The sequence below is a fragment of the Solea solea genome, chromosome 6 (genome assembly GCF_958295425.1).
Source record: "Solea solea chromosome 6, fSolSol10.1, whole genome shotgun sequence".
Lineage (NCBI taxonomy): Eukaryota > Metazoa > Chordata > Actinopteri > Pleuronectiformes > Soleidae > Solea > Solea solea.
Genome location: NC_081139.1, coordinates 27366435 through 27393018, shown reverse-complemented (window position 1 = coordinate 27393018; position 26584 = coordinate 27366435). Strand labels below are relative to the sequence as shown.

The 26584-nt window shown below is 42.7% G+C and overlaps 2 protein-coding genes across 2 annotated transcripts in view; one reads left to right on the top strand and one right to left on the bottom strand.

The window, feature by feature from the left end:
• The window catches only part of LOC131460809 (butyrophilin-like protein 3), a 30291-nt gene that overhangs the window by 1023 nt on the left and 2684 nt on the right, over positions 1 to 26584 (top strand). The window contains exons 2-7 of the mRNA XM_058631606.1: positions 15054 to 15380; positions 16060 to 16095; positions 16670 to 16948; positions 17082 to 17249; positions 17636 to 17733; positions 17839 to 17988. Of these exons, the coding sequence (XP_058487589.1) occupies positions 15054 to 15380; positions 16060 to 16095; positions 16670 to 16948; positions 17082 to 17249; positions 17636 to 17727 (902 nt within the window). The 3' untranslated portion in view covers positions 17728 to 17733; positions 17839 to 17988. The remainder of the gene's footprint in view (positions 1 to 15053; positions 15381 to 16059; positions 16096 to 16669; positions 16949 to 17081; positions 17250 to 17635; positions 17734 to 17838; positions 17989 to 26584) is intronic.
• Positions 23440 to 24221, bottom strand: LOC131460599 (uncharacterized). The gene is made up of 2 exons (XM_058631210.1): positions 24088 to 24221; positions 23440 to 23941 (listed from the first exon to the last, which is right to left on the bottom strand). The coding sequence occupies exons 1-2, from the start codon at positions 24219 to 24221 to the stop codon at positions 23440 to 23442; spliced, it is 636 nt and encodes a 211-aa protein (XP_058487193.1).

The window sequence follows — 26584 nt, the reverse complement described above, 5'->3', positions numbered from 1 at the left end:
GCACTACAGTCTTGAAGCGGATGCGAGCAGCTACAGGAAGCCAGTGAAGGGAGTGGAGGAGAGGTGTAGTGTGGGAGAATTTTGGTAAGTTGAAGACCAGTCGAGCTGCTGCATTCTGGATGAGTTGCAGGGGTCGTATGGCACACGCAGGGAGACCAGCCAGGAGGAAGTTGCAGTAATCCAAGCGTGAGATGACAAGAGCCTGGACCAGAACCTGTGCCGCCTTCTGGGTTAGAAGAGGCCGTATCCTTCTGATGTTGTACAACATGTATCTGCAAGATCGAGCTGTTGCAGCAATGTTGGCAGTGAGGGAGAGATGGTCATCAAGTGTCACACCCAGGTTCCTTGCGGTATGAGACGGAGTTACCACAGAGTTGTCGAGGGTGATGGTTAGGTCTGTGGTGGGAGAGCCCTTTCCTGGGAGAAAAAGAAACTCAGTCTTGTTGAGATTGAGTTTCAGGTGATGATCAGACATCCACTGAGAGATGTCGGTCAGACAAGCGGAGATCCGTTCTGCTACATTTGTGTCGGAGCTGGGAAAAGAGAGGATGAGTTGGGTGTCGTCGGCGTAGCTGTGATAGGAAAAACCATGAGAGAGAATAACAGAACCAAGAGAGTTGGTATATAGAGAGAAGAGGAGAGGGCCCAAGACAGAACCCTGAGGGACCCCAGTAGCTAGAGGACAGGGTTCCGACACAGATCCTCACCAGGTTACTCTGTATGTTCGGTTTTGAAGATAGGAGGAGAGTAGGGTAAGTGCAGATCCTGAGACACCTAGTTCTTGAAGGGAGGAAATAAGGATCTGGTGGTTAACTGTGTCAAACGCTGCAGAAAGGTCCAAGAGGATGAGCACAGAGGAGAGAGAGGCAGCCCTGGCAGTGTGGAGTTGCTCAGTGACAGCAAGGAGTGCAGTTTCGGTCGAGTGACCTGCTTTAAAACCAGACTGAAGAGGATCAAGAAGGTTGTTCCGGTGAAGGTAGGAGGAGAGTTGATTAAAGATAGCACGCTCCAGAGTTTTGGAGAGAAAAGGAAGAAGAGAGACAGGTCTGTAGTTATTTACTTCAGACGGGTCAGGGGTGGGTTTTTTAAGGAGGGGGGTCACTCTGGCCTCTTTAAGAGAGTCCGGAAAGCAACCAGATGATAGAGATGTGTTAATGAGGTGGGTGAGGAAAGGCAGAAGATCAGAAGCAATTGACTGAAGAAGGTGAGAGGGGATAGGGTCAAGGGGGCAGGAGGTGGGGCGGGCAGAGGTTATTAGGGAAAGAACTTGATCCTGAGATAGAGGGGTGAAAGAGGATAGAGAAGGAGCTGAATTTGTGGTTGGTAGAGAGGTGAGATCAGGAGGTGGGGTTGAGAAAGAAGAGCGAATGTCATCTACTTTCTTTGTGAAGTAGTTGACAAAGTGAATTGGTAGAAGGGAGGAGGGAGGAGGGGGGGTGGGGGGATCAAGGAGGTTAGAGAAGATCGAGAAAAGTTTTTTGGGGTTAGAGAAAGAGGATTGAATTTTAGTCTGATAGAAAGATTGTTTGGCTGCAGAGATAGAGGCAGTGAGGGTGGAGAGAAGAGAGTGATAGGAAAGCAGGTCGTCAGGGAGTTTTGATTTCCTCCATTTCCTTTCTGCTGCCCGTATCGTGGCTCTCTCAGTACGCACTGAGTACGACAACCACGGGGCTGGGGAGGACTTACGAACCCGCCGTGAAGTAAGAGGACAGAGAGAGTCAAGAGAGGAGGACAGCGTACAGAGGAATGTGTCTGTGGCAGAGTTGGGATGCATGAGGGAGAAGGAGTTAGCTGAAGGAAGTGCTGATAGAACAGTTGAGGAGAGAGAGGAGGGAGAGAGAGAGCGAATGTTGCGAAAGTGCAGTATCTGATGAGATGAGATCATCAGATTGGGAGAGTGGGAGAGAGTAGGAAATGAAGAAATGATCAGAGACATGAAGTGGAGTTACCGTGAGGTCGGAGGTGGAGCAGTTTCTGGTGAAGATGAGGTCAAGGTGGTTGCCAGCCTTGTGAGTTGGTGGAGAAGGAGCAAGTGAGAGAGAAAGAGACGAAAGTAGAAATAGTAGATCGGATGACTTCTCTGACTGGATGTTGAAGTCACCAAGAAGAACAAGTGGTGGGCCATTTTCTGGGACGTTTGAGAGGAGGACATCTAGTTCCTCCAAGAAGTGTCCTAATGGGCCTGGTGGACGGTAGATGACAATGATGATTAGTTTGACTGGGTGAGTTACAGTTACAGCATGAAATTCAAACGACTGTGAAGAGAAGTGTGGCAGTGGGTAAAGAGTGAAAGTCCAGTTGGGGTTGATGAGCAGACCTGTCCCACCACCTCTTCCAGTAGATCTGGGTGTGTGGGAGAAGGAGTGGGCGGAGGAGAGAGCAGCAGGGGTGGCTGTGTTGGAGGGTGTTATCCAAGTCTCAGTGAGAGCAAGGAAGTCCAGGCATTGCTCAGTAGCAAAGCCGGAAATGAACTCAGTCTTGCGGGTAGCTGACTGGCAGTTCCACAGGCCCCCTGCGACAAGGTGTTGGATGTGTGTGGAGCGGGTGGGATAGATAAGTGAGGACAGGTTACGGTGATGCTGTGAGTGATTGTGAGGTTTGTAGTATCTATGAGAAGAGACATGAACAGGAATGGGAAAAAGGCACATATGTGAAAGGTCGAAAACACTTGCAGACAGGTACTTAGCCCCGTTAGCCTCCTTGTTAGACTCAGGTTTAGACTCCTTTGTCTTTGTCTTCCTGAGTCTTCGTCTGAAGAGTCTGCCGCTGAAGCTGCCGCTTCAAAGTCAGTGCTGCTTTTTAAAAGACACCTGATTAGGTGCTGATTAGTTGCAGCTGTGTTGGCCACTCCCCTTTGCCAGTGAAACTTCTCACCTGGTGATGGTGATGGCTCAATAGAAACTAGGTCAAAGCAGCAACAATAACAACTTTCTCAGTATTTTTCACAGTATTTTAATGTAAACGTTTCGACCTGACAGTTTAAAAGTTTGTATATTATTAATGTTTTTTTATTTTGACTTTGAATGTCAGCTGAGATTGGCGCAGCACCCCCCCCCCCCCCCACACACACACACTCCTCCTGTGGACATACATATACATACACTGCACTGCTGTAATATATCTATTTTCCACATGGTACTTTGTTACGTTTTCTATCTCTTCTGCCATTTTAGGATGGAAAAGTCAACACCATGTCTTAGCCACAGTCGTAACAATACATCCATGTCCGTAACTCACATGGCTGATGAAACAAAACTCACAACACCTCATTGGCCCAAGAGGCTCAGGGGGGTATTCCATCTAGCAGGCTAAAGGCAAAGCCAAGCTTAAATGGCCAAGTCTGGCTAATATGAGTGAGAGTTCGGTTCCATCAAAGAGGCTGAGATTAGCCCCAACTCAGTAACCATGGAAACTATGACTCTGGCTAAGCCTCAACCATGGCTAAGCCATAACTGTGGCTCAGGTTTCCGTTCCATCAATCTGAGCCTCAACCCTGTTCCACCAAGGTGGCTAATGTGAATGCCAGCCATGTAACCATGGTAACTTATGCTGTCGGGCAAACCTGGTCTGTAGCAGGCTAAAAGTGAAGCTTAGCACCATCTATGATCAAAGAATGTCCAATAGACAGAAACAGAGACACACAACTGTCATAGAATGATAAAATAATATGTAAAACATAAAATATATAATAAAATGTATTAAAGAAATGATTTAAACTAATAATTATATATTATCTATAAGTACATTAAAGAACACTATCACCAAAATAAAATATAATAAAAAATAAGACACAAATAAATACAAAATTAAACTAATTAGCAAAAAAATATAATAAAAGGAAATTGTCATTCTTTTGATGTTACAAGGGTTAGGGCCTCCGATTGATAGGAGATAGATGATTGATTTGCTGTCACCTGCATTCACTTACTGTAATAGGGTCCTCGTCTCCATTGAATTGCTTGATTTGCTGAATGATTCTAGATAAATAATAACTTTTTTACAATCAATAGATCTGTCATATGATTATTTCCTATAGAATGATAACCAACATTGCATTTCTTCTTGTAATAATCTACCATCAATTGTATGATAAATGTGATGAGTCATGTAAAATACTTTGATTAAATGTAGCCTATTATTATCAAAAATGTAGGCAAGGCTACTTTATATAGCACATTTTAGCACAAGGTGATTCAAAGTGCTTTACATAAAATAAAATGAAAATACAACAATTCAACATATAGCATCTGGGACAAAATACAGAAGTAGCACAAATACAGCATGTAACAATGACAGGCTTAAATGAAAATGATATCAATTCTATACAATTGACCATGCAGGAAATAAATGAAAGCTATCCCATCGATTTGCATAACATTCAGTTGATAAATGTGATGAATATCACTTTCTAACATTACTACTAGGGCTGCCAAATGATAAAATATGGCGAATTTCACATAAATTGCAGTGAAACAATAATGCTATTTTAATTATGTTCATATGAATGTCACTTATTAGGGCTGTCTTTTTGTTCTTTGGGGATTTTCCTTTTAATGTTAGGGATTTGGTTGCATTAATAGGTCCACATAATTGATCAGTTTAAAACAAAAACCATCAAGAAATCAATTGGTAGATTATTGTCTACATATATGTTGTCCCTTTGATGGAGGATTTATATAACATGATGATGCTGAAATACTTCATTTTCTTTGTCACTTACGCATTCAGCCTGTCGGCAATATTCTGCCACGTCACATCCCTCGCTTTATTGATTGCCGCGGTATTGCCCTTCTTTCGGATTATGTGGCTGTAATCCTCATATACCTCCATGAGGGGGGGTTGCTCCGCTGCAGAGAACATCTCTGCACGTTCTTTTCCCTTGCTTTTCGGCATTTTTCACAGTTTCCGCGTTCGACTACAATGGGCTTTTTATTTTCCCTGTGGGCGTGCACAAGTTGAGGCTTAACAGGTGAGGCTTGACTAAGCGTCAAGTGGAGCCAGCTGATTTCACTTGATGGAACGGTTGGAGCTAGATTGGGAGATGGAGCTTAGTCAAGCTTCAAGCTTACACCTAAGTCTGGCAATTCTTAGCTACGTTGATGGAATACCCCCCAGGTGACCTTCACTGAACATACAACTTCAAAATAAAAGCACAGAATAATAATACATGAGAACACACAACTAGGGATGTAACGATTACCGGTATGACGATAAACCGCGGTAAAATTCCCGACGGTTATCATACCGTTTCAAATTTTAATTATCGTTAAAACCGTGATTGATTACCGCAACTGATTACCGAAAAACTCACAGTGATACTGCTCATTTCCTGGAGAAGCAGCAGCACCTGAACGGCACTCGCTCAAGCGGGCGCGCATGCGCAGTTTGCACTGTCTGTCCAGCGACAACACGGCTGAAGCCACCTGCGCTCCAGAGATTACCCCCGTAAAATCAGAAATCTGGGCATATTTTGTATTTTTAAAGGATGTTGAGAGTAAAATAATTGAAGACAATCAATCCTTGTGCAGAAAATGCAAAAAAAAAATCTCCGCGAACTTCGCGGCGCGAAGCCACTTCCAATATGATGAGCCATCTCCGTGACCACCACACACAACTTTTCAGCGGGTAAGTCAACAAAAACGGGATTTCGGAATAGTGGGAAACGTCATGGTTTGTCTCGCGAAAGCGAATAGTGTGCAGACGACACATACCGTAGCAGACCAAAATGTGTTTGTTTCTGTGTTTTTTTATTTTATTTTTATGCTGTGTACGACCGCTGCTACTTAATTATTATCCGACACAGAGTGAGGACCTGTGTGTGTGTGTGTGTGTCAGTCAGTCAGATGATAATTATTAATTATAATAATAATAATAATAATAATAATAATCATATAATATAAAATATCTTTTTTTAAATAAAACGTGGTTAAAAGATTTCAGTGTGTGTGTGTTCAGTACTTTTGGAACATTTTGAACACATCTAACAATACCGTGATAATATTGATAACCGTGATAATTTTGGTCACGATAACCGTGATATGAAATTTTCATATCGTTACATCTCTACACACAACCTAACAGTACTGTATATTTCTATAAAAATAAATTAATAAATGAAGTTAAATATTTAAAATGAGAAAATAATATATACACATTTATTAAAAGTATGTATTATTATTTATTTATTGTTCATTTATCAACACTCTGTGATGAGGCTTAATCTAATGACTGCGATGTCAGCGGATCATTTCATCAGGACAGGCCGAGGTAACGCTGCTCTGCCCCACGCACTGTACGCAGCGAGCGTTCTAAATGACTAATTTCACGCCTCAAATGATCTTAAAACTGCATTCGGGGACATCACGCGCGCATACAATACTTTCTGGTGCGCACGAGAAACGTTTAATTGTTTTGTTTTTTTCAATGTCCCTTTAGGGGCTCCGTAAAAAAGATTCCTGCAGTTAACTATTTCGTATTTTACATACGAGTTTTGTTTTGCATCATCCTATTACCACCAGTGTTGGGCATTTTACTTTAAAAAAAGTAATGAGTTATAGTTACAAATTACTTCTCCCAAAAAGTAATTGAGTTGGTAACTCAGTTACCACATTGTTTAAGTAATTAGTTACTCAGCAAAGTAACAGACATTATTTTTTATGTTCTATAACGCTATTACATTCTTTAACATCCTATATGTCAAAGATGTTTATAATACCTGAATGAAGAATAAAACCCCTATGTACAGTATTTTAGAGCATTTGGTATTTATTTGAACTTTGAATTGAAGGGCACAATCAGTGCTGGCCCTGAGTAATTCGGTGCCCTAGGCAAGATTTTTGCTGGCGCCCCCTTGCATCGCAGCAGTCAATTTCACAATCAACTTGTGTGTAATGTAATGTAATGTAACTTTCATACAATCGCACAGAAACTGCATGTGTGTATTCAAGATTTTATTTCTTTGAGTAAAAAATATCACACCAAATAAAAACTAAAGAAAGAAACAAGTGATAAATTTAATTTTAAATTTTAGGAGCACCTGATGCTGTGTCACTGGGCTGTGCAGAGATAGACGGGACAGCAGCACCTGATGCTGTGTCACGGTGGTACTGAAATATTTATAATAAGTGCATCTGAAGAGAGAAGAGAAGTATATGTGACGACTGCATGTTAAATTTTAATAAAAAAAACAGATGCTTGGTGTGCTATACATGAGACTAATATAGACTAATAATGAAAATGTGATGAGATTCATTCAACTTTATTGTCATTGCAATGCAATTCAGTCTAACCAGAGTGAAAAAAACAGTCAAGTGCAGTGAAATGAATATATATGTATATATAGCCTATGAATGATATGGGAAAGCTAAGGTATGAAATATTAACTGTAATACACTTTAACTGCAATTTAACATCAATGTAAACTTTAACAAACATAAACTGTGACACATAAAACCAAAGGCTTACAACCACCCTATTACAAAGGGGATGGACAACTAAAAGCATTTTAACTGACATACAAGCAGGAAAGACACCTGTAAAATAACACCTGAACAGGCCTAACATTAAGTTTCCCAACGTCCCTGATGAATTTAAGGTGGAGTAACATTAACACACGTCGACTCAGCTATTTATTGATTATTAAACAATGTTGCTATCGTCCGAAGTAAGCTAGCAAGCTAACACTCTGCTCCAACAACGGTAACTACGATGCATTAAACTATTCATTTCATGCACTTCATCACATTGACATTACTGTACCTATGTACCACGTTTTTCTTCCTCTTCTTTCCTTCCTTTCCTTCCTTGGGCGCCAGATGGCTTCAGTTTTTTGGACATAATTCCGATACAGTGTCATTAATCTTTTTCTTCGTCTCTGGGTCACGGTCTGTTCAGATTCAGGCAGCTGGCCTCTTGACCCCGCCCCCCTCACAGAGGGCAGGTACAGAGCGACGGCTCGTTGCACCCAGAAAAAAGGCTTCTGCATTATTTAATAGTCTTTCCTATGACTTTATGTTGCTGTGGGCTTATATAATATTTCGAAACAATAGTAATAATGGCACTGGTAAAAAAAAAAAAAAAAAGTAGTATTTATAATAAAAAAAAGTTTTTATTTTAATTTTTTTATTTTTTTTCCTCCGTTTTCGGCGCCCCCTGCGGATGACGGCGCCCCTAGCATTTGCCTATACTGCCTATGCCCAGGGCCGGCTCTGGTGGAGGCCCTACCAGTCGCCAAAGTGTGGAAAAAGAATACTCAGTCATGTTTTCGTGGTCCCCCTTAGTGTAAGTACAGGCGATAAAACACTCGATGTTGAATTCCCTGCGCTTATGATGGCAGCATGCGCATCACCGCGAATGTTACCGCCCCACCAGTAAGTTTACTTGGAGAGCTCCACCTTAGCTCCACCTTGTCCCTGCGAGAGTGCAGGCGAGGGAGTGTGAAAGAAATTCTTGAGTCATCAGTGTTGAGTAAATCATATCTTTACTGCAAGCATGGATTTCTGCATGGAGGAGAGACACTGTCACCAAGGACGGTCTAAAATGGTCTCTCCCCTTCCTCCAAAAAGCTTCACCACTTATACAGAAACATCAAAGTAAAACTACAACAGACACAAGAAACAACGTTTATGACCCCCTGAGATGTCACCTAATGTTTACGACGAATAACAGATGCCATTTGTTGAAACCCTAAGTTGACCCTTCCTTATCATACACTTTCCCGAGCCTCCATTCACAGCTTGACTGTTAGTTGTTGTCTTTAGAACATTACAGGACGCAAGAAGAAAACCAGTTATTTCCCACATTCCTCCCTTTTGACACAAAGTGTCAACATATATTTGGGAAATCACATGGTCTCATCAACTAACTCTTTCTATGACTACACATGGCAAACATATTAGTATAGGTTAACTATTAATTCTCAGTACGTAACAAGAAAAAATAAAACAACACCAAAAAAAACCAAAACAAAACAAAACATCAAAACAAAACAATTCTATTCATACTATCTCTTCATCTGAATTATCTCACTATATGGGTTCCCTGCGGCCTATTCTGAAATGTGACACACATTCAATTCACAATCCTTACTTTGTTCACAAGGTACTTTCACATACAATGGTGTTCTGTCACCTCCAAGTACTCCCCCTATACACCTATACACAGAAGCTTGCATACAAGTGAGTGCGCACAAAAAAGTACAACAACAACAACAAAAAGTTATACAAAACACAATTAGCACAGGGATACACACATGAACAATCATTTCATCCCAGGGACCAAATTGTTTATTTAACGATCTGTTGAAAGTAAAACCTTATTTCGTTCAGCGTGCAGAATGTGTGTCCAGATATTCGCTATTGTCCAGTTTCCCATCCACCACATGTAGTCATGACACAATCCTTGAGGCTAAGGTGATTGTATGCCTCATTTTCTGCGTCGATGCCAGAGTGAGCTGCAAAAACAGTTTCCATACGAGTGCGGTAGTCAGCTGCTAACTCACCCTCCTTTTGTTTTGTGTTGTGGATCTCTGACCAACACACTCTTAAGGGGAAAGCAGCATGCACAGTTTCAGCCAGGTTGACCATCATGTCGTTGAACCGCACTGATTCAATGGCTAGGGATGTCGACCAGTTGGCCGGTCGGATGTTGGCCCATCAGAGTTTAAAACACCTCCGACACACAGCTTCTACCTCCTCTTCATCCGTTGGCCGTGGCTGTGGATTTGGGAATGTCAACATAGGCATCTGGTGCACGTTTCCTTTGTCCCCTTGACTCCAGAGCCAGTAGTCAAAAGAAGCTGCTAATGGAGAGGAGACATGTCTGGGAAAGGCAATGTTAGCTGGTTGAGTCGTAATATCAGTCCCTTTGTTTTCCCTCATAGATGTTGGAAGGGTTTACAGATCAGGGTACAGCTTTGGCTTCTTCTCCTTCTCCCCTTCAGAGTCCTTTTGGGATTCAGCTGTAGGTGATTGTCCTGCTGTTTGTGTCTCTGAGGGAGGAGGGGGTGCAGACACGGGGAGAACATATGGAGGAGGCAGATTCACTTCTCTGGCCCTACGTCTCTGTCTTTCCTTCTTTTTACCACCTTCTTCTCCTATCTCCTGTGTTAACATTCATCCTGCAACAGATTTTGCTTCCCTCAGAGCTGCTTCTCTTTCCCATTTCTCAAAAATTTGCCAATCTACCTTCTACTTTACTTTCTTTTCCTTTCTCTCTTCTAACAATACCCTACACCTTTTCAAACAATCAGTACTTAATGTGCCTATTATAGGAAACACTTCCTCGGTCAAATTGTGCCAGAGTGGAACATCTCCAACAACACTTTTACCCCATTTCTCTTTTTTATTTACTTAATATGTTAATAGCCTAACGCTCATGCTATAATAACTTCAACTAAAAAATAAAAAACTCAAACAAACTTCACAGCCTGCAATGACCCCATGTCAAAAATAGCTTTTCCTCTTCAACACAAGCTCTAAAAACTGATCTTATGTCCACACATACATAAAACAACACAAAACAATACAAGACAACACATAAACCACATTTCTAAATTTTACTCAGTCCCAATTTTAAATGTATATGTCGACTTTAAAATAAATCCTAATCTTAACACCTTTTTTCTTAAAAAACGTTTCCTCTTTTTCTCACAGAACAACACAAAACAATACAAGACAACACATAGTCCAAATTTAAATTTTACTAAGTCCCAATTGTAAAAATATATGTCGACTTTAAAAGAAATCTTAAATTTAACACTTTTCCCTTCTTTTTTTTTCTTTTTTTAACGTTTGCTCTTCTTCTCTTTAATTTTTTTATAATTTCTATGCTCAATTTTCACTTAGTAGAAGAATACCATGTCTTACAGTTTCTTTCGAAATCTGGCACCGCATATTCAACTTACTGTTGTTACTTATTGGCTGAATTTATTTTTTTATTTATTTTTTTTATTTTAATTCAGAGCTTCAATTCCACACAGGAATTAAATGAAGCTAGTCTCCAAATCACACAGGAATTATATGGAGACGGTCTCGGTTACCACAAAGGAATTACACCAGACCTCGATATTCAACCACACAGGAATTATAGAATATCTTGATAGCCTACCACACAGGAATTACAACTATCTACCTAGGTGTCTAGTCTTCAAAACCACACAGGAATTATATGGAGACGGTCTCGGTTAACACAAAGGAATTACACCGGACCTCGATATTCAACCACACAGGAATTATAGAATATATTGACAGCCTACCACACAGGAATTACAACTATCTACCTAGGTGTCTAGTCTTCAAAACCACACAGGAATTATATGGAGACGGTCTCGGTTAACACAAAGGAATTACACCGGACCTCGATATTCAACCACACAGGAATTATAGAATATCTCGACAGTCTACCACAAAGGAATTATAACTGTCTACCTGAAAATGATTTAAAAAACACCGTACTCACTTTTTAAATAGATGGAGCGTTCCGCTGGTCAGCACCCGTTTCTGACGTCAGGCAGATTCCTGTCCTCCTTTGTGGAGCGGAATTTTTCCTTACCAGTAATAACCTTCAGTCAGAACCCAGGCCCTGAGCATTGGAGCGTCCATCCCATCCTCGTCGCCAAAATGTGAAAGAAATTCTTGAGTCATCAGTGTTGAGTAAATCATATCTTTACTGCAAGCATGGATTTCTGCATGGAGGAGAGACACTGTCACCAAGGACGGTCTAAAATGGTCTCTCCCCTTCCTCCAAAAAGCTTCACCACTTATACAGAAACATCAAAGTAAAACAACAACAGACACCAGAAACAACGTTTATGACCCCCTGAGATGTCTCCTAATGTTTACGACGAATAACAGATGCCATTTGTTGAAACCCTAAGTTGACCCTTCCTTATCATACACTTTCCCGAGCCTCCATTCACAGCTTGACTGTTAGTTGTTGTCTTTAGAACATTACAGGACGCAAGAAGAAAACCAGTTATTTCCCACAGGAGGAAGAGCGGTATTATGTCAACGCGAGGGACAAGTGTGCTGTTGGTGGCTGCACAGTGGAGCACAGTGTTTTACACAAACTTCCAGCCTCAGAGGATTTTATATATGAAGCTAATGTGCCGGATAAAGTCAGCAAACGTGTGTTTGTGTGTTCGCACCACTTCACATCAGACTGCGGCCAGCGGTCGCCGTATTTAGTCAGCGAACGTATTTCACCGACGTACAAACACACACATTGTTAAGAAAAGGTCACATAGAGCTCATAACTGACCATTCTGACACGTCCTAATTAAAAATATTTGTTCAGTACGTCCTCCATGACCGGAGCACAGACTCAGTCTGATACAGTCACATACAGCAGCTGTTTATGCTGCTCGCTGCTGGCGATCAGCGGTGCCTCACTCTCTGTGCAGCGGTGCTGCACTCTCTGTGAAAATCAGTTAAAAAGACATAGGGACCAGCGCTGATCGCCACCGCTGATCGCCAGCGGCGAGCGGCAAGCTGCCTAAACTGGCGCTGTGTGTGACTGATCGCCAGCTCCGGAGCATACAGTAACCGGTCTGATACAGTCACATACAGCGGCAGTTTATTCAGCGCGCCGCTGGCGATCAGTGGTGCTGTCCCTAAGTGTTTTCAACTGATTTACAGTTCGGCACTGTTCGGCTTGATCCTTATGTAGGACGTCTCTTCCTGTGACGGCACTCTCGCTGTTTTCTGCGCACGCTGCCATGTTGATATTGTCAGAGAACTAGTGGAGGGAGGGGGAGAGAAATGGAGCTGAGCGAGTGAGCGCTGTAAAGAGGACAAATCAGAAACCCCCTGGAAGAAGTGGGTGTGTGTTTGCCTGTGTCTCATTTGCATATAAAGGGACCATGCACAAAACCGAGCGTTCTGAAAGGGGCGGGTTTAGCAGGGTTATTGAACTGCTATGGTGCTTCATCCTTATGGTATTTTGACCAAGGCATGTCACTGACATGTTCATTAGGACACCAGGGAACTATTTTAATAATAGGGGAAATAGGGTATATGTCTATATATGTCTACTTTAATATCAGCAATACTGTAACTGATAATCCGAAAAGCATAGCTGATTTCTGTTCGGACTTCTATAGAAATTTATACAAATTAAAATATTGCCAGCATTCATTCTTGAACTCTCTTATCGTCACACCAATCTCTCAAGATGATCGGAAACTCTGCGATGATCCCATAACCTTGCAGGAAGTTACATTTGCAATTGAACATTGTAAAACTAACAAATCTCCTGGAGTTGATGGCCTCTCTGCAGAGTTTTTTTCAGGCTTTTACGCAAGATTTAGCTCTCTTTCTACTTGAAGTAATATTAGAAAGTGTTGAAAAAGGTTCTCTACCTCCCTCACTCACCCAACGCTTAATTACATTAATCCCCAAACCCAAAAAGGATCCACTATTTATTGATAATTGGCGACCTATTTCATTACTAAACACTGACTACAAAATGTTTGCCTCAATAATTGCAAAACTATTAAAAAGTGTTTTAGACCCTATTATTGATGAAGTCCAATCAGGATTCATGAGAAAAAGACATATTTCTAATATATATTCGGTTTTTTTTAGATATAATTGATTATTTATATTATGTCCATGATAGTTTTATCTTTTTCTTGGACTTCTATAAAGCCTTTGACACAGTAGAACATAACTTCATATTTCAAACTATTGAGAAATTTTGATTTGGTGATATTTTTTTTTTGTAAAGCTGTGAGAACACTGTACTCCAAAGGCAATAGCTCTATCAGATTAAAGAATGGGACATCACCGAGATTTGACCTACAAAGGGGCATCCGGCAGGGCTGCCCTGCCTCTCCCTACTTATTCATTTTATGTGCACAATTTCTTGCCACCCATATAAAAAATAGTGCTTTAAAAGGAATTTCAATCGCAGAAAGAGAAGTTATCCTCACCCAACTAGCAGATGATACTACATTATTTAAAGAAAATGCCAGCCAAGTGCCAATTGCTATCAAAACAATAGAATTATTTTCCACAGCTTCTGGACTTTGCTTAAATCTGAATAAATGTGGACTTTTTTCCCTTAAAGAAAGCGACATCTCCCAGGTCTGTAATATACCAATCAAAGATAAGATTACTTATCTAGGGATTACTATAATGAAAAATGAGGAGGAAAGATGTTCTGTAAACTTTAATTTGATTAGTGATAAGACAAAGATAAATCAGTAAATCAGTGGCTGCAGAGAGATTTATCGTTAAAAGGTCGAGTATTGTTGACAAAGGCAGAAGGTTTGTCCTGTCTTACATATGCAGCTATCCCCTTGTTTGTCAACAAAAAGCACTGTACTTCCATTGATAAATTACTCTTCAATTGTATTTGTAAAAAGAAAAAACCTAAAATCTTATATAAGGCACCACATGAGTTAGGGCCGCGACTCTCCGATATTAATGCTGACCACGTTCGGCTGTTTTAAAAACACTGATTTACATAATGACTCAAAGCACATGAGTGTATGGCTGCTGGCTGGACTTCAGAAGGGACCATTGGCCCCCGGCAATCTTCACGTGATCAAACCTGACCCTCGTTAAAACAAACTTTGGGCACCCCTGATCTACAAATTCACAATTTAAGGATCAACACATCTGCCTGAAGTATATATGAATATTAACATAAGTAATAATCAGCCAATACGATTGTAAAGAAATGCCAAACATCGACCCACTTAATCTTAGACACTATTAATCCGTCTGCCTCTAATTGTTATTTTAATAAAAAGAACTTCACTAACAGTAATGATGATAATAATCATAATGATATGATCTTAGAGGAATTGGAATCACTGGTTTTTGACATCACTGTTGAGCTCTCAGGCTAAAGTCAATAGAATGAAGTAGAAACATTTGTGTTCAGTAGTTTTCTATAGATGCATACAGTATAGCAGAGCAGTAAATATTGAACCTTTTAGAAATGATTTAACTGCTGCTTTAGAGTAAAAGACGTGTCATGTAAATGTTACCTGATTGCTCTGTTCAAATGTAACCATTCAAATATATTATGTTTTCTTTCAAACCCAGGTGTCTCCAGAACGTACGTCAAGGAGGGGGAAGATGCCGTCCTTCACTGTTCTTCTGTAGAAAGCCTTGAGAACACGGTGGTAGACTGGACGAACCAAGATAAAGAAGAGGTGTGCCTCTACGATAGAGGCCAGCACTGTGAGGACAGGCGGGACAATCAGGACGAGCAGTACAAAGGACGAGTGTCACTTTTCTACGACGAGCTGAAGAACGGAAACGCATCCTTGATCCTCAACAACACAAGGATTGAAGACACGGGGACTTACACCTGCATACTTCCACATTTGAGTTCTGGAATCCAAAGCTCCACGATTGAGCTCTTTGTCGGTGAGTCGTCATCTTTTGACTTCTCCCTTCAGGGGTCACCACAGCAGGTCACCTCCACCTCCACCTTGTCCTCTTTCTTGTGTCCATCTTCTGTTCCACGGAAAACGATACCAAACCGGGTAGAGTTGAGCCATGCAGGAACTGGATAAGTGGAAAAGTGACTCATTGTGTGATTTGTTGGGATTCTCTAATCTTTAATGTTGTTAAAAGTCAGCTCTGTCCCTTTACAGTCATCGTCCCTACATGTAAAGTTCCATCTCTCAATTACCATGGTGATCTAACCTGGTTAAAAGTTGCACTCAGCAAACACTGCTCACTCACTCTTACTAAGACACTAAAGTGACTTGTGTTGATTGTGTTGTGCTCGTCAATGTGTGGAATTGGGCTGCAACAGTGAATGGATGAATGGATTTTTATCAATAGTTATCAAAAACTAAAATTGTGTTATCATTTTTTTCAGCTTTTCACATTTCTTTGATCCTCTGTGACTTTTTTTGAGGATGTTGTCAAACATCCAACAACTAATCGATTAATCAAGAAAATAACCATTTGTTGCAGCCCTACTCTGGCATGTGTTTATCCCTTTACGAGTTCAGTTACCAAAATTAATATTTAAAAAAAATAGATAGTGTAGCTAGTAATCACTGTAAAAACATTAATTTTCGTTTCTTCCTTTTAGAGCGGGTCTACAAAAACCGATTTGGACTTAAAAAAGGTGAGTGATTATCTTAGTGACATTTCTTTATCACACAAAGATTGACCGGGCAGAAGATATTGTTGATCACTTAAACAAACAACAACAACAACAACGTAGGGCTGCAACTAATGATTTGTTTTATATTATAATCAAGAGATTAATCTCTTGATTATTTTCTGGATTATTCGGTTACTTGGTCCATACAATGTCAGAAAATGTTGACCAGAGTTTTAAAAAGATTAATTTTTTTGTCCACAAACCAAAATAAATCGTCTGTATTGGGTCAGATGAAGGTGAAAAAGCTGAAAACTCAAACCAACTAATCGACGCTGAAAGTAGTTGTCGAATAATTTGAGAGATCGATTTTTAATTGATTAATCGTTTCGTCAATGACCTCATGAAAACCCAGGCTCATGTTACCTTATTCAGTGACACAATGTTTCCTGTAATTTTAACTCAGTTTTAGTTCTGTTGAACTTCTACGATGTAGGGTTTCTATTTTTAGTTTGATGAGCTGACCCACAGAAAACGGTTCAACGTGTCTGGATGATGGATAATCACAGGAATATTACATTTCTCCTGCTGTTTATAGGAGCCGTTCATGTACCATACCTCAAGATTGTTAAAGAGTCAGAGGCCGGCGTGGAGCTCCAGTGTGTGGTCAGAGGTTCTTCATCAAAGCCGAGTGTAGAGTGGCAGACGTGTGAAGGAACCTCTCTTAATTCAGAGGAGCCACTGGTCTCTGAGACACGAGGCCGTTATGACACCACGCTCCTCGTCACTGTGACGGAGACGAAGACCAACTGCTTCCGCTGCGTGGTCAAACAGGAGGACATTTACCACAGGATTGATGATAACATCATTGTGTCAGGTGAGACTCTCCTTAAACACATGTCAGGTCTTCATGTATGATGTTGTTGGTCTTGACCTCGTTGTTATGACCACTGTTCTGCTCATGCTGTCGTCTGTACATTTACATCCTGTTTGTTTTCTCTTTTCTTCAGAGAAACTCTTTGAGAAAAAGTCCTGCAACGTTACTCAAGATCCCGTTACTCGTGGCTTTGATGCAGGTTTGCTCGTAGGCGTCTGGTTTTCTGGAGTCGTCAGTCTCGCGTTACTTCAGGGTTTAGCTTTGGCTCTGTATCTGATCATCAAAAGATGCAGGAAACCACGTAAGTTATTAAATATTTGATGACATTTAAATATTAAATGAGCTGCAACTCACAATAATTTTCATTATCAAACAGTAAATAATTTTCTCTTTTAATAAATGAGTTGTTTGCTCCATAGAGTGTCAGAAGATGTTGATCAGTGTTTCCCAAACCTTGAGATGATTCAGTTTTAATGATTTCTTTGTTATACGGAACAAAATATTCACATTTAAGAAACCAGATTATTTCTATAAAAAATGAATTATGAATGAATTGATCGTTGCAGCCCTAAAAATCAATCATTTCTTACTGATGACATCACGTCTGTTACTTTAAGTGTTGAAATGGTTGATGTTTGGCGCAGTTTATTCTCTTTGTGTCAGAACACAATGTGCTGCTTCTTTCAGGCCTAAATGTCGACAATGTAGAAAACGGTAACCAACGAGAGAACAGGGATGATTCAGTGAAGGGGAACAAGGTGGAGATATGGAGCACATGACCTCAGGTAAATATAATGAACGTTTTATGTTTCATTCACTCATTTCCCTCACTTTCCTGCTGGTTTGATGTGATTCTGTTTATGAGACGGAACATTTGCTGCTTCTTTTAGATCAAAACATTGGAAACGGAATCACTGACACCAAGAACATGAGGAATGGAACAGTGAAGACAGAGGAGGAGACAGAGGAGAAGACAGAGGAGGAAACAGAGAAGGAGACAGAGGAGGAGACAGAGAAGCTCTTGTCCAGTGACAGCTCAGGTAAACATGAGCAGGTGTTTCCTGCTTCATCAGTGTTTTTCTTAGTCCCTGTGACATCATCAGACTGCCGGCCTCTGATTGGTCAGAGAGTGTCGTCACTGAAGAGTCATTAGCGAGACGTCTGACACGAGAATCAAAGCCAACAAAAGTTAAAAAGACTTAAAAATCCCGAGAACAGCGATGTGGAAATTTAAATCTCGAGGGACTAAAGAACAATTAGGACATGTGGTAGTATCGCGAGACTGCGCGAGATTGTGCAACCAAACCAAAACATGGCGGCGCGCGTCTAGCCCAAACATTTCCACACAGTATACTATCAAGAAGGAAAAATAAGGGAAAAACTACTTGTCAGTCACATCTCCTTTTCTGCACGTGAAGAGGGCAAATACGGGAGACTGGAGGATCTGGAGGATTACATCGACGAGTACTTTGAACGGGTCGTAATGGGGAAACCAAAACAACCAGCGGTTACCCCCTCCTCCAAACGCAGTCGCCCGGAGGACTCACCTGGAGCAGCCTCATCATCTGACAGCGAATTCACGGAGATCCTTACCTCCATCAACGCGAAGCTGGACACCTTCGATGGCCGACTCTCTCTGGTAGAGATTCTGCACAAGGAATTCCAATCGCTGCGAGAATCTCTTGAGTTCCGGGCCCATCGTCTAGGAGGGAGACGACAGGAAGGCCAGCGACCACGTCCGATTGTTGTCAAATTCAAACAGTTTAAACAAAAGGAGTTGGTCAAGAGCCGAGGCAGGGAGCTGCGAGGAACGGACTTCAGCGTAAACGACCAGTTCCCGAAAGAGATCCTGGAGCGACGCAGGAGACTGTTCCCGGTGAGAAGAAAGTTTATTGACGGCGGATCCCGGGCAGTAATAGCAGTGGACAAGCTCTACGTCAACGGTCAGTTATACCGGGACAAAGAGGTAACCCCCTGGCTCTACTAAACACAGTAAACCGATATATCGCTCACATTAAATCAATACAATAAAACCATAATTAAATCCACACTCACATTATTCCCTCGCTCCCTCATTTAATCCGCCACTAAATTCACAATCACTGCACATCTCCGTAGCGTACACCAAGGTAAAAAAGAAGACGGTAAGAATTTTGTTGGACTTTGGTTGGTTATTTCTGTCACTGTATCCTTCTATGTGTTTTTCATGTTTATGTTTTTATGTTTTTCTATGTTCATGTATTTCTAGAGTATACTATGTCACAATCTACAACATGTATCCTGTAATTAATGACCACATCAAAACGAGGCCCCTGCATATAACAGCACAAACGCATGCACTCTCTCCCTCACACACGCACATATACATACATACACATGCTGAACACGTAAACTCACGCACATATGTACATCCACATACAAGCTGTAGTATTGCAGTTTATCAGACAGACAGACGCACACACATGCACATAATACACACACAAACACGTTACAAGCACGTAGACACATACACACACATCCACATACAGGCTGTAGTTTCGCACATAGGCTGTCAGACAAGCACACATGCACACACACACATGCATACACGCACACACATACCATATCCTAGACAACAGCACTCGCACATAGGCTGTCAGACAGGCACACACACACACACATACTTACATGGGAACACACACACCCTGTGTTAAACATCAGCCTGTGCACATGCACAGAAAACACACACAGGCTACACTAGATAAGTAGATATGGTTAATAAGATGAATACACTCAGGCTTGTCACTTGGAATGTGCGTGGAATTGGCTCGAAACATAAAAAACTTAAAGTCCTCAACCACCTAAATAGTCTCCAAGCGGACATTGTCTTACTACAAGAGACTCACTTAGCTAAGTCAGATTGCCAGCTCACCTCATCACAATTTCCCCACATATACACAGCAAGCTACAACTCTAGACAGAGAGGAGTCGCCATCATGATTAATAGAAAATTAAACTTCATACATAAGAACACTATGATAGACCCAGAAGGTAGATTTATAATACTTCACTTATTAATCAATAATACAAACTTCTGTATATCTAACATATATGGTCCTAATGTTGATGACCCCTCCTTTTTTCACACGTTCTTCTCCTCACTGTCCACTCACTTAGACACAACACTGATAATAGGAGGGGACTTCAACATGGTACTCAACCCAGAACTTGATAGGCTCAGTAAGGCAGGAACAACACGGAACTGGCAATCAACAGAAACACTTAAACAATACATGAGTGATTATGGTCTTTGTGATGCTTGGCGCTCCTGTCATCCAGCTGATAAAGAATACACCTTCTTCTCACCTGTACACAATTCCTACTCTAGAATTGACCTCTTTCTCACCAACAGCTCAATTCTATCAGACGTCACAGACACTTTGATTCACCCTATCACCATTAGTGACCATGCACCAGTTTCACTAAAGATAACTAATAAGGCCATCACACCACCAATCAGAAACTGGAGATTTAATACATCATTACTAGATGACCCAAATTTCATCAAATACTTTGAAAAAGAGTGGTTAATTTTTCTAGAAACAAACGACCTGCCAGGAACACAACCAGATGTCCTCTGGGAGGCAGCAAAAGCAGTTATGAGGGGTAGAATAATCTCATACTCCTCATTTAAAAAGAAGAAAGAAAACCTACTGGAATTAGAACTACAACATAAAATAAAAACATTAGAGACTGCCTATGCTGCATCCCAAGATGAGAACCTGCTGAATAATATAAGAAAATTAAAACTTGAATTAAACAAAATAATAGAAAGGAAAACGCAGTTCCAACTGGAGAGATTACGCTTGGAAAACTTTGAACATAACAATAAATCCAGTAAATACCTAGCTAACCAACTTAAATTAAACAAAGAAAAAACAACTATCCACTCTATAAAAGACCCAGACGGTAAACTAACCCATGCACCGGAAGAAATAAACAAAATTTTTAGAGATTTCTATAAAAACTTATACTCATCAAACAATAACTCATCAAGTACAGACATAAACACATTTTTAAACTCCATAGATCTACCAAAACTTAATAATGAACAGGTTAATTCTATGGAGTCCCATATCACAATAGCTGAACTAAATGAGGCCCTACACCATATGCCAAACAGGAAAGCCCCAGGACCAGACGGATTCCCAGTGGAATTCTACAAAACATTCTGGTCCATACTAGCACCAACATTCTATAAAATGATAATAAAAATCAAGGAAAGTAACACTCTCCCCACACACATAAATACAGCACATATCTGTCTCCACCTCAAACCTGAGAAAGACCCGTCACTCCCATCCAGCTATCGCCCCATCTCACTCATAAATGCAGATCTTAAAATCATCTGCAAAGCCTTAGCAAGGAGACTGGAAAAAATCACCCCCTTCATAATTCACCCAGATCAGACAGGATTCATTAAGGATAGACATTCAACTAATAATACACGCAGATTAGTAAATATAATAGACTACTGCACAATCAATAAATTTAGAGCAGCAGTGGTTTCACTAGATGCAGAAAAAGCATTTGATAGAGTAAACTGGAAATTCCTAATTGCCACAATGGAAAAATTTGGATTCGGAGAAGAACTCATCTCCTGGATTAAAATTTTATACAGTTCACCCAGTGCCTCTGTCAGAACAAATGATCAAACTTCTCCAAGCTTCACTCTCCAGAGAGGCACCAGACAAGGCTGTCCACTCTCCCCATCGCTTTTTGCCATCTTTATCGAACCACTCGCAGCGGCTATTCGCACAAACAAAAATATCAAAGGTATTCAAACAACAAAACTACATCACAAAATAAGCCTCTATGCTGATGATGTATTACTTTTCCTCCAAAACTCACAAAGCTCTCTTTCTGAGACTATTACACTTCTTAATAAATTCTCAGCCATATCAGATTACTCGATAAACTGGGCAAAATCGATCATCCTACCAATCAACCATGACTTCAAATCATCACCATCCTGTCCTCTGAAATCTGGAAACATTAGATATTTGGGTGTAAATTTTTCCTCCAGGCTGTCAGATCTAGCACAATTAAACTATACCCCACTACTTAAATCAATAGAGGATGACCTCCTACGATGGAATTCCTTACCTATATCACTTATGGGAAGAGTTAACACCATGAAAATGATGATCTTACCAAAAATCAGTTACCTCTTCTCAATGATTCCAACTAAACCCTCACCAATCTGGTTTAAATCCTTAGACTCTGCCACCACAAAATTCCTCTGGAAAACCAAACCAGCACGCATCAGTCTAAAAACACTCCAAAAAGCAAAAGCCTATGGTGGTCTGGAACTTCCAAACTTCAACAACTACTTTCTTGCAAATAGGCTTCACTATGTCCAAAAATGGTTTCAACCCAAACCACTGGACAGTCTGTGGCTAGACATCGAACAAACACTCTGTAATGAAATTAAAATCTCCGATTTACCATTTATAAGCAAAACCATTAAACGGCATCAGTGCTTTAAAAGCATAAATATAAATACCTCCTTGTCAGCCTGGTGGGAATTTATCAAACTCACTGGGTCCTCGCATATCCCATGTAAATATACCCCAATCTGGAATAATCCAGACATACTACGGAATAAAACAACACTAAAACTCAAATCATGGCAAGAAAAAGGTATAAGGCACCTGGAACAAATTCTTCAAGATAACAAATTCATTCCATTTCATAACTTAGTGGAACAATATGGCATTAACAGCAACACGTCCTTTGATTATCTACAAATAAAATCTGTAATCCAGACGAGGTTTAAAACCAGTAAATTGGATCTAGAACTACCTCCAATGATCAAACAATTTCTAAACCTTATGTCTCCCAAAATGGTGTCTAAAACACATGCACTATTGACTAAAAATGATTGTATAATCTCTTTACCAACCACAAAATGGGAGGCGGACCTATCCATCAGCCTAGATGAAAATTTCTGGTTACAGATATCATCTAACACATTCAAATTGATAAAAAATCCAGACCTACAACTAATACAATACAAAATCTTACACAGAACACACTACACAGGACAAAGGATGTTCAGAATGGGGCTCTCACAATCAAATATCTGCACAAACTGCAACGAAAACACAGCAGATAGCTACATGCATGCTATATGGCTATGCACACCGGTGTATAACTTCTGGTGTAGGGTATGCGAGGACCTCTCAGCATGTCTCGAATACACCATACCACCTTCCCCCATGCTATGCATACTGGGTGATTTAAACGGAATACATATAAACATGGAAAAATCACACATATTAATCAATAGCCTAAGCATCGCCAAGAAAACTATCCTCTTGAACTGGAAAAACAAGAAAAACTTAAGTTTAAACCAATACAGAAATTTAATTTTAGATCACATCTCTATGGAGAGAATGTCTGCTTCAATAAAGAAACAATTACCTATATTTGATTTGACCTGGACACCTCTAATTGATTATATTTCCTAGGGCGGGTTGGTGACTGTGTCTTCCCTGGTCGGTCCGTGGTGTTGCGGGCCGTGCATCTGGGGTACTGGGGATGTCTGGTGGTCTGTGTGGGTTGGTGGCCCTGGGTCTACCGTCCCTCGGTGGCTGTGGGTCTGCCCTACGGGGGTTGGGGTGGATTTGTGGGGGGGCTGCCGCCTTGGCCTGGGGGGCCCGTGGGGGTTGGGGGTGGTGGACTGTGGGCTGGGGCTGGGCTGGCGCCGCACTGCGGGTGGGGGTAGGGGCTCTGGGTCTCTGTGCGCTGGGGCCTGCGGGGCACTGGGGGGTGGAGTTGGCCCCTAGCGGGGGGGGGGGGGGGGGATCCCCCCTGGGATCTGCCCTCCGGGGTGGCGGGGCGGTGCACGCTGCTGTGCTCCTGCTGCGCTCTGGGGCGGACTTGTGCGTCCTCCGTCCCTTGGGGGGGCATGGTGGGGGGCACGCGGGGGGGCGCCTTGCTTTGGGGACCCTTGGGATGGGAGATGGGGTGGAACGTGGGCCTGGTCTGGACTGTTCCTGGGCTGTGGGCGGGGCCGGGGTCTGGGGATTGCTGCCGTCAGTAATGCCGTGGTGGCCTGGGTGTGGGTCCTGCCTCGTCGGGGCTGGTGTGCTCACCTGGGTCCTACCTTCTGGTCGGGTGTGGGGGTATCTGGTCCTCCGCCCCGGCGGCACTCATGGGATGCCATGGCGTGTCCCTGGCCTGGACGGGTTGCTCCCTTCTTGGCCGGGGGTGGGTGGGAACGGGGCATATGGCCCTGCCAGTCAGGAAGCTGGCAACCTACTTGGGGGGGCACTCTTGCCCACCCCCTACGCCCCCCCCCCACCGCAGATGATACATCTAAACACACACATCTAGGGCACCGGGGGGGGTGTGGCTGAGCTGATGGGGGGTCGGGGGGTGGGACCATCACATGGTGGGGCCGCTCTCCGTCCCCCCGATGATCTGCCACTCTTCCCCTAATTTTATCGCATGTTAGACATTAGGGCCTGGTGGGCGAGAGACACGTCGACGGCTCCACTGTCTGCCAACAGTGGGACGCCCGTGCCACATTTCCCTCCACCATTTTAACTACACCCCAGATACCAACATACATCGTATCACACACCACACACACGCACACACCTCCAAATCACTCACCGGTGGGCTGGGGTGGGGGGGGTGGTCGTGGGTGCACTCCTGAGCGCTCGATTCCTGCTCACCCCCTGGCCGTGTTGGGACTGGCGGTCTGGGTGAGGGCAGCAGTGGTGGCCATGAGGCGTCGCTGGACGTGGGGGATCGGATCCCCTGCGCTCGGTCTGGGGGGTGTCCGGGAGGCATGGTTGTGGCTCATCATGACGCACCTCCCTGAAGGTGCTGTGGTGGGCGGCAGTCTGCCTACCCGGCGGGGGTCGCCGGCAGGCGCAGATGCTCCTGGATGTTGGGGGACCCCTCTCCGGGGCACCGCGGGGTTGGGCACGGAGGGTCCTTGGACCACTGGCCCTGCCTCTACCTGGGGGGTCTGGACCGGATCGGGAGTCTGCCTCTCTTCCGTCTCTGGGGGCCCCCTTGGCTGGTGGCCCTACGTGGGCCTCCGCCTGTCCCTCCCTGGGCTGGGGGGCGTGCGGTCGGCTTCTGGGGGGCGGTGGGGGTGGCAGTGGTGGGTATCTGGCCGTGCCTCCCTGGTGGGCGGTCTGGGGGAGCGCTTCTCCCCCCGGTGGTGGGCTGGCCCTGCCCTTGGGCGCTGGCGGGCTCTGGGTGCGGGGACCCTGGGCCTCTGCGACCTGCCTGGGTGTGGGGTGGTTCGGCCTCTGTCCGTGGTCTTGTCGCCGTCGGCCCCCTCGGGTCGACCTTGGGTGGGGGGGGCTTTCCCCCCGCATTCCTCCGACTGGCCCCCTGCGGGATGGATGCGTTGCTATCCTGGGGGTGGTGGCTGTGGGCCTCTCCTGCCCTGTACGGCTACTGGGCGCCTTAGGCGCCTGGATGATTTTCGGCCCGTCGCTGGGGACGGGCCGGACATTGGCACAGTCCCCCACCCAGATTCCAATCACACCGAATGACAACCCCTGCACATATACACTGATATGCACGATCACACACACACACACACACACGCACACACACACTAACACGCTAAGATAAATTAAATTTAACTGATATAACTGTTGTAAGCCCGGACATACTCTCTTGATGTGGTCGTTAACAATTATATATAAATTATATATATATAAACTATATAAACTGTATCTGAAAGTATGTTCTGTATACGCTAAATAATTTCAACTGTTTAATGTTATTAACCTGTTACTAACACACTAATGTCACCCTTAAGTTGTCTAGGTTCTGTCTTATCAGGTATGTTCTGTCTACTTTATATAATTTCAATTTAATGGTACTAACCCACGTATTATACTGTTGTCCACCTTGCTCTCTCTCTCTCTCTCACTCTCTCTCCCTCTCGATCTCTTTCTCTCTTCTTTTTTCTCCCTCTCTCTCTCGCTCTCTCTCTCTCTCTCTCTCTCTCTCTCACTCCCCCTCCCCCTCCCTTCCTCCTCCCCGCTCACTCCCCATCCCCTTGTCAGTCCACTCCCTGTCCCCCTGTCCGGTCCGGCTGCCCCGCAACACATAATCCTAAAACGAATAAATAAAAATACTGCAGTTCCGAGTATCCCAGACTCGTCCTGCACATATCAAATCTGTCCGACACCAAAAGGCATGCAGTCAATCATATTACATGTCCTGGGTACTGGACAGGACAGGTTAAAAAAAAAAAAAAAAAAAAAAAAAAAAAATCCCGAAAACATGCGTTCATCTGCAACATTTATCAAAGCTAATGTGTCAAATAGCGATCGTGACCACGTTCACTGGTATTTCACTTCAGTGAACAAATCTTTCTCATGATTCAGTTTCAGTGAAAACAACTGCTTTACAAGTCACTAGTTTGTGTTTGCGTCACGTTATAAAACCACGTCACCATAGTTTCACGCAGCCGTTGCTATGACGACTCCGCCCACTTTGAGGAGGAGCTATGAAGTCGTGGAAAACAACGTGACTGATCTACTAGAACTTTTTTACTGAACACAAGCATCAGTTTAAAAACACATTCTCATATCATGTCTCTACTTTTGCACCTAA